The sequence below is a fragment of the Apaloderma vittatum genome, unplaced genomic scaffold (genome assembly GCF_000703405.1).
Source record: "Apaloderma vittatum isolate BGI_N311 unplaced genomic scaffold, ASM70340v1 scaffold18914, whole genome shotgun sequence".
Classification (NCBI taxonomy): Eukaryota; Metazoa; Chordata; class Aves; order Trogoniformes; family Trogonidae; genus Apaloderma; species Apaloderma vittatum.
In genome coordinates, this window is record NW_009713426.1 from 12962 (window position 1) to 22049 (window position 9088).

The window sequence follows — 9088 nt, forward strand, 5'->3', positions numbered from 1 at the left end:
GAGGTCTTTAGACGGGACGGTGCAGACTTGGGGGCCAGTGAGTCTGGTTGTCCCTGGGCACCCACAAACATCTCCTGTCCTGAAATATCGCTCCTGTCCTGATCAGTTATTGGGAGGGATGGATGCCCAGAAAAACTGAGTGTGTGCGGGAGAGGGGAATAAAACCCATCCCTCTGCTGCTGGATGAGGGTGAACCTCATGTCTCCTCTCTAAGCTGCCTTATCTCTTCTGGACACACTAGTTCTTCCCTGCAAATTTGGTCTCTGGCCACCATCAGAAGCAAGACCTGCATATTCCCTCCTGACGTTTGTATTCTTCTGTCCATCTTGAAGTATATTTTATTTTATACTTCTACACACAGAGCAGCCTGAACATACACAATGCTCCAGTCTCTCTCTCTCTCTCCCTCCCTAATTCTTGTTCATCCACACATGGCAAAAAGCCCACATCACCACCCCACTCCTAGCGTTAGCTACTTGCTGTGATCTACATCCCAGTACATCTTCCTCCAAGTTGCCCAGACACCAGCTGGATTAGAACTTCCTTTGGAAACTGCATAAACACCTCCAGGTTTAAGCAAGCTCAGCACTCCTGCAAAGCTCACCTTTTCCCTTGCCGGCTCTATGTCCTTATGAACAGTCTTTTAAAATTTTTTTTAATTATTTTTAATTTTTTTATTAGCTCTTCTATGTTATAAAACATAATGGCAACTTTCAGACCAGCTTCTGAACGGGTCTCTGGTGTGCTTCTCTCTTTCATGGCTCAAGTACAACAGCAATCGCAGACATTAACATGCTTCTCTAGGATGAAATGTACATTTGAATGGCACCCAGCTGGAGGCACATGCTGCGCCTCTCACCGAGCTGGCTGCAGCCTGCCCAGAAACTCCAGCGAGGGGGTGATGGGCGCTCAGAGTCTGCCTGCAGCCCCCTGCACATGGAGGAGGGAGGCAGTAGGGGAGCCATGGCCAGGGGGAGGGAGAGTCAAGGGGGTTGTTGGGGAGGGGGGGTGTGGCAGGGCCTTTTAACACCAGCCTTTTGGGGAAGTCATTGTCTTCACACCCACCTCTGAAGCACTTGATGTGTCGCTGCCAATAGACAAATTAACAAAAGTAAGGTGTAGGCATGGATGCGTGGGATTTCCTTGTCAGCAGAGCCTTTGGATGGATGGAGATACATCTCCATGAGGCATGGGAAGAAGTTGTCACCCCTGTGTTTTGGGCTCCCTCCAAGTCTTCCCCCCTCTCTGGATCTCATTCTGTTGCAAAGAGCGTTCCCACTGTGAGCTCTGCAGGCTACATCAGCCTTCTCTTTCCATCCCTCTTTGTGTGGAGGGCCCTGATCTAGTGCCAAGAGTGGAGTCCTTCAGGACCCCACCCCTGCCAGGTAGAAGCTACTTGGGTAGAAATTGCCGTTACAAGTCTTTTCAGGGCCCAGCACTGTCAGATGCCAACCTTACGGTGACATCGACTTGCAATTATCATGACAGTAATTGTTAATATGGAGAAAACCTTGCTGTCTTTGCCAGCTTGCTCCAATGATGGGAGTGACAGCGTGCAACCACCAGCCTGCCTTCCTCTTTCTTTCTTGCCTTGGCCAGCAGCTGGGATGTCCCCTGGATCAGGGGTCTATCTGCAGAGGGATGGATACCCTTTGGTCGTGTCCGTGCTGTGTCCTCCTACTTTGCTGCAGCCAACGGGCCAGGTGCCACCCCATGGCACTGAAGAATGTCCCCACCACGAGAGTCTGGAGACCCCACCAGAACCCCAGCCTCCTAGAGTCATCCCCCAGCACCATATTCCCTCTCCTCCCTGCGTGCCCCCTTCATGGGCCAAACCTGGGCACCAGCGGTGGATCTCCTGGCTGCAGGGCTAGGAGTGAAGGCCGTGGCCCTGGAGCAAGGGTGGTGGCACCAGGCCAGCAGCACACTCAGCATCTCTCCTGCACATCTTCCAGCAAATGAACATGCTCCTCCTGGTCTGAGTAACCAGGCTGGTGCCCAATTCCCTGCTGTCCCCATAGCCTCCAGCAGAACGGGGGTCTATCATTTGTCTGAAAGGGAAAAGAGCTCATGCAGGGCACCCGAGCTGGTGTCCGGCTGTGCAAGCAGCCCTTGCAGGCACTGGTGCCCTGTGCTCCGCAGGAAAGCTCAGTCGTAGGTGGGTCGGTGGCCAGGATGGCGCTGATGTGCGAGTGGCAGCTACACGTGGTCCCCTTTGGAGAGATAAGCGATCAGCGCTACCACCACCCCGACGTACACTCCTGTGCCAATGGTTATGGAGAGCGCGGCAAGGAAGAGAGCTCGTCGGGAAGCTGAGCTGGCCAGATGGAAATCTCCTTTGGAGACAGCCTTGCTGGTCTGGAAGGAGAAGAAATGCTCATTGCTTACAGCAGAACCAACCTGGCCTTTTAGCCTGCGTGCAGTCATTTCACTACTGAGTCAGCACCCGTGCCCAGGCCACTGCATCCCATGAAGGCTGGGGACAGGCAGCAAGGACATCCATCAGTCTGGGAGGGCACAGCACAACAGTGATGTCTAAACATATTTGCCTGTGTATTTTACCTCCATGGGAAGTGTGGGCTTTGGCTGTTTGTCTGAAAGCCCCAGACATTTGAGTGCTCAGCCAGAACTGCGAGCAGGCGATGGGACCCTTAAGACCAGGCAAATTGTGGGTGCATGGAGTGATGGCTGTGTGGTGGCGACTAGATGCCAATATATGCTATGCAGGTATATAACAAACGCTGCCTGGTCCCAGGGATCTGACTCCAGGCAATGTGGCCCATTGGTCTGACTGTGCTACCATCTGATTTTGCCTACATAGGGTTTGAAGCCTATTTGTCATGGGCAAAAAATATTTGCTGATGGAGCCAGATGTGGGTGTTGGCTCTCTCGACTGGCAGCTTCCAGCTTCCCTGAGTGCTTCAGGGCACACTCAGAGCTACTCTTGATATTATACCATTATCTGTGTTTGAGTTGCCATATGGAGATCAGGGCACTCACTGTGCGCAGACACCAAATAAAGAGATGGTTCTCGCCTCAGTGAGTGAACGAGAGTGGTAGTTATAGCAAATGGAGCTAAATATAAATTGTACCAAGTACATCATCACGTGGAGAGTGCACCGTCCTACCCTGCACCACGTGGAAAAATGTGAAATCAGCCACTCTTCAGAGCCCACATCAGTTAAAGCTTCCCCTGCCTCTCACTGCCTCTATGCCAGGTATTCATGTTATATACTTTTCCTTTTCTGTTTCTATCTTCTTGATTTAACTTCTTAATGCCTCCCCCCTATCTATTCTTGGTACAGCAGCATCTGTGCAAACGTAGAGTAAATTCCCTGGCTCTGCATGAATTATTCTGGGTCAACAGTAATGCAAGTGAGCCCAGGCTTGAGGCTAAGCCTTCAAGAAGGCAGCAGCTCCTCTGAGCTGGTGTAGCCTGAGGGCCTCCCCCCTTTCCAGCCTCTGCCAGCCCGGTGTGGGCTCATACAGCTCAGCCAACGCGTGTCAGAAACAAGTGCAATGGAGGAGCTGCAGTGCAATACAGAAACATCTAGGAGCCTGGAGCATGTTTTGCCTCAGCACTCAGGGGTCTGGGTATGGCACAGAGATGAGCCTCAGAGCCAGAAAGGTGCCCAGTCCCCTCTAGGGCTGTTGTGTCTTGCAGGGACCTTGCTCCAGCACTCAGCGCATGCTGGCAGGTAAAGAGATCTCTTACCCCTTGGGAGAAGTAGAAGGCAGCAATCCCCAGGGGCCAGAAGCAGCACAGCATGGAGAAAAGGGCCAAGCCCAGGTGGTCCCGGGGCGGAAGCATCAGGAAATGATCCTCACCTTCGCTGTCACTGGAGGAGTCGCTCTGCAAAACCAGACAGATTCAGCACATGTCCACCTCTTCGCCTCAGCCCCACTCCTCCCAGACACATAATCTCACATATTCTGTCCTGGTCTCGGCTGGAACAGAGTTAATTTCCTTCCTAGTAGCTGGTACAGTGCTTTGTTATAGATTTTGTGTAAGAATAATATTGGTAACACACTGGTGGTTTAGTTATTGCTAAGTAGTGCCTACCCTAAGGATTTTTCCATTTCCCATGCTCTGCAAGCAAGCAGGAGCACAAGAAGCTGAGAGGCAATGTGGCCAGAATAGCTGACCTGAACTACCCAAGGAGCTATTCCATACCACAAGACGTCATCCTCAGTGATCAGACTGGGGGAAGTTGGCTGGGGGTAACAGATCGCTGCTCTGGCATCGGTTAGTGGGCGGTGAGCAATTGTATTTGCAACACTTTTCTTGGGTTTTATTTATCTCTCTTTTTGTTATATTCCTTTTCATTGTGATAATGATAATAATAATAGTAACAATAATAGTAATAATAATATAGTTCAATTTCACTTAGTTATTAAACTGTTCTTGTCTCAGCTCACAGCTTTTACTTTTTTTTCCTTTTCTCTCCCTCATCCCACTGGGAGCAGGGAGGATGGAGTGAGCGGCTGCGTGGTGCTTAGTTGCTGGCTGGGGTTAAACCATGACAGCTTTTCACCTGCAAATTCAAGGAGTGAATTTTAAAAGTATTTTAGCCTCCTCAGCCCAGTTTGATGAGAAAAAATGTGGCTCAGCAAATTCAGGAGCAGAGTGAATTCTCGGCTCCCTGCCAGAGCAAACGCTGAGCTCGCTTGCTGGGGGTCTGGGATTTCCCTGGGAAATAGATTAGTCTTAAACTGAAATATCTTCAGCTTTGGCAGAACTGGCTGTTTGTCAGCTTAAACAAACTTAAACAAAGTGCCTTATCCCCATTAGGGACTAGGAGATCGATATCCTGCTAAACTAATTTAGCAAGTGAGGGAAAGCAAGGTTGGATTGGAGCCTCCATCACAGGGGCGACGTGTCCTGTCCCCTTAGTGAGAGTATTGCTCAGCGTGGCTATAGTCAGCCCTCCCGCCTTCGGGCACTGCTCAGCCGGCCACAGGGCTGCTGGAAGAGACATATCTTGGTGAGGAAAGGCAAGCAGACATGGGGACACCCCTACTGCCATTTCAAAGGGCCACACCACCAGCACTGAGAGTAAGAAGAGCTGTGCTGGGTTATCAGACATCAGCTCCAGTGGGCTCTCGGGGATCTGCTCCCACTTCTCAGGATCCTGGGTGATGTCACCAGCCTCCTCACTGCCCCTCACTGAGGCACAAAGCACAGCATGAGGCTGCTTTGCCAGCTCTCATCCTTCCTTTGCAAGATTCATCTTGTCTTTGTATATAAAAGCTTTCTCTCGGCTGCTTCCATCAAGCATCTGAATGCTGCTGTTATGCAAGGATTATTATTTCCCCTTAGCTCTAGCGCCACCGCAGTGGCAGCCTGCCCTGGTCAAAGGGTCCCCACGTCCCAAGGGTCCCACACAGATGGTCTTGTCTCCGCTTTGCTCCCAGCAGGCATGCATCCAGGCTGCCCTCAGGGAAGCTGACCCCCTTCTGAGGTCTGCAGTGAGGAAAAGGGAGCTGAAATGATAAGGAGAAAGAAGAAATATTGGGTGCACAGGGAGAGGCTGGTGAGGCAGGAGATGGGAGGGTCTAGAGGAGCAGCTCTGGGGAAAGAAAGGAGAGTAAATGACAGGAACTTGGGCCAATGGCCAGAGTTATCAGAGGAAGAGTCTGGTCATGCCATCCTACCTCTAAAGCTCACCTCGTACTCCTGGAGCTCCTCTTCCTCCACCTCGTAGGACACAGTTTGGATGCGGATGTCGCTCTCCACCAGGCAGGACCCCTGCGCCTCGTGCCCGTCAGGTCCTTCAGGTGGAGCCTCTTTACTTTCTGTAAAAGTGGTCTCACAGCTTTCCATCTTGCTGTCCTTGGCCTTGAGAGCAGTCTCATCCTTCACGAGGATGAAATTTGGGCCGTACAAGGCTTCAACGGCCAGCTGCAGGGAACTGGCATCCAGCAGCTGGTGAGTCCTGGCAGCGCCAGTATTTTGGAAGATGTAGGAATACAGTTTCCCTTGGCAGTGATGGCTGGGATAGTCCTGGCTGTGATGCTGGTGGTAAGAATAGCTGCTGTGAAGGTGCCCGTTGGCCTTGGCCAAGAGTGGGTTTTGGAGCTCACGCACACTCTCCATGCTGCTGGTGGTGATGGGGAGGGGGGATCCTGCAGGAGCAGAGAGAGCGGGCAAGGGAGTAGAAAAACCTCTTGCCTGTGCAGAGCCGATGTCAAGATCAGACTAGTGGGAATGGAAAGATTTGGCAATGCTGGAGAAAACAAGAGCCCTCCCCACGTCTCCACGGCTTGAATGCTATCTTGTCAAACTGAGCATGTCTTTATCTCTCTCCAGCTGGTAGTAAGATAAGGATGCAGCCCTGCAACAAAATGATCTGATTCAGGCTGGATTAAGATGAGGATTTGCTGTATCTATTATGCATCTTGAGATGGCCACGTGCAGCCTGACAGGAAAGGACCCACTGCATCTTTTCTGCTGGTTCATAACGTGTGCTGCAGCAAAGCCTAACAGACAGCACAGAAGCAGATAAGAGACTGACAGACACTTGAGCAGCGTCCCTGACTTCCCAAAGCATAGGGTCACACATCAAATTACAGCCCTCTGGGCATTACACATGCACCTAACTGGCATTCCAGCACTTGGGAGGTTTAGTAGGACTCTTCCAAGGCTGAGCCGGAGTTGGGGCAAGAGCAGCAAGCCATCAAGGGAAGCCAGAAGGCTCTTGTGAGGACATGGAGGTGGTGTTTAGGCTGGGGTGGGGAGTTTTGGATGTCCAGCCAGCTCTGCAGAGGAACAGAGGCATATGGGGATTAAAAATGAGACCCCATAGGGTTTGGTCTGCATTGAAATTACGACAATTTGAGTAAATGACCCAACATATTGGAGCCCTGCTTAAACCTGCTTCACCTTTGGGTACAGCGGTAGCTGTGCAGTCTTGGCTCCGGGCTATCAACTTCAGAAAATGCTGAGTCGGGATCCTCAGCTACCAATGTCAACAACATGGGTTCCTTCCTCCATTTCAGAGTAATGAAAACTTGCACTGCTTTTTTTTTGTGTGTGTGTGGAAAATTTCTGAGACGAAATATTTCAACCCTGTTTCTCCAGAGGAGCATTTTCTGTTTTGCCTTCCCAACCCACCTTGGCATAAGGAAAATGTGTAGTGAAATATCAACATTCCTCAGGAGAGAGAAACAATTACTTTGTGCTCTTCAGAACATGAGCCCCGTGTTTTACAGCCGCTCTCTAGCACGTTCTCAGCTCCTAGACTGTGCCACCTTATTACCTTGCAAGCCCAAATATTCCTGTCCTCCTTAGAGACTTCTGTCACTGCCTTCACACAGGAGCTGTGTGTCAGAGACGTGCTTCCACCTGCTATAGGGTTCCCCGAGGTGCACTAGGCTTTCTGATAGAAAGCACATCACCTTGGCTCTAAATCTGTCCTGAAGAAGAAAATATAAATAAAGAGGTTGGAGTTGAAGACCCTGGAGAGTGAAAAGCCCAAGTGGTCCCAACCCCTTGGCCAAACTCTGCCATAATGCCCAGATTTGAGTGCCGTATCTGCTTTTAAATGACCCTGTCAATAGGCTTTGTTCTGGCAGTGGTCGTCACATTTTGGAAAGCTGCTCAGGAAAATGGAGCTATTCAAAAGCACTCTTGTGCTGCTAAAACTCTGCGTGTTTTCCAAATGCCTTCTACTTCTCCCTCCCCAAAACCATTCTCTGCTTTCTGCAGTCTCCCACCTTACTAATAAAGCCTGTAATGGCTCGTGCGGCAGATGGCTGTTACGTATTTTCAAAATATTTAAGGCAGATGCATATTTGTAGCACAGACGGTTTTATTTCCTGCACAGACCCAGAGAAGTTTAAAGCTTCAACCTGGTTTGCAGGCAAGGAAAGCACGAACCTCGTCTTTGCTTACCTCGACATGCAAATCAGATTTCCAATAAAATACCTTGCTTTTTAATAAAACAGGAAGAAGAGACCAGAGTGTCATTTGAAAGCAGCAGCTCAAGCAGGAGCAGAAGCCCAGCTCTAGCAAGGTAAAGTTGACAGTTTTTTGGTAGGGCATCCACGTCTCATCTCAAGAAATGTTTCTGGCAGCAATCTAGGGTGGAGAAGGATGGGATCTTGGTGGGAGATGTTGGAGGGAGTCGACTCCAAATGCACTGAGAAGCGCTGGCAGTTGGGCTGCAGACAGGCTGGCAGGCAGCTGCCGGCGCCAGGCAGCTGCCGAGGTGCTGCCTGCATGGAGGTTGCTGCTCTGCTCACTTCAGGTCTTCATCAGCAGGTGAGAGGAGAGGGAGAGCTGCGTGGCAAAGCAGTGAGCGCTGGGAAATGCTCAGATCATGGAGTGGGGAAAGAAGGGAAAAGGGCTGGGAGGAAGTGGAAACTGAAAAGGCAGCTTGGGAGGTAGCAGGTACCACGTATCAGGGTGGGAAGACTTCATCTATGCAGCTGGTCTGCTGATGCTGAACACAGGCTCTGCTGAAACTGGGCATCCTGAAGGATGCTAAAGCTGCTGGCTGACCTGGACTGCAGGGATAAGGCAGTGAGGACTTGAAGATAGCACATATCCCAGAGTGAACACAGCTTGGAAGTGTAACAGTGTGGGCAGCAATAGAAACAGCAGGAAAATACTGCTGAAGCATGGGGAAGTGTCTGCGAAAGCAGGCTGGACAGGGCTGAAGTCTCCACCCCATGGGAGCAGGGATAGCCTAAATCTCTCTGGTCCTTCGAACTGCCCCAGAGCTGTCCCTAGAGCAGAGACAGGACCTTGGAGGCTGATGCACTGCACTAAGCATGGACAGGGCAGGGCTACAGATAGAAGATTTTAGTCTATGTTAGCCTTGTACCCTCTGGGACTATAAAAGCTTTAGCTGCAGTAAGCTTTCTTCTCCTTGCTGCCTTCCACTGTCAGGAGCTCGGAACCATGCTCTCACTAGGAGCAGAATGGGCCAATAACAGGGCTGCAGGGATGAGGGGAAAAGTGCAGAAAGAGATGTTACTGCACTTCTCATAAACAGGTAAAGTGATGACCAAGTGCAGCCCTAGCACCCAGTCCCAGCACTGGGGAGGGGATGCCAAAGGGCAGTGTCACAGCATGCCTCGGGCA

The 9088-nt window shown here is 50.8% G+C and overlaps 1 protein-coding gene across 1 annotated transcript; it reads right to left on the bottom strand.

The window, feature by feature from the left end:
* Positions 1–2199: 2199 nt before the first annotated feature.
* SYNDIG1L (synapse differentiation inducing 1-like) lies at positions 2200–6097 on the bottom strand. Its single transcript, XM_009868387.1, has 3 exons — positions 5669–6097; positions 3716–3853; positions 2200–2358 (listed from the first exon to the last, which is right to left on the bottom strand). Exons 1-3 carry the CDS (start codon positions 6095–6097, stop codon positions 2200–2202), a joined length of 726 nt encoding a protein of 241 aa, XP_009866689.1.
* Positions 6098–9088: the final 2991 nt, after the last annotated feature.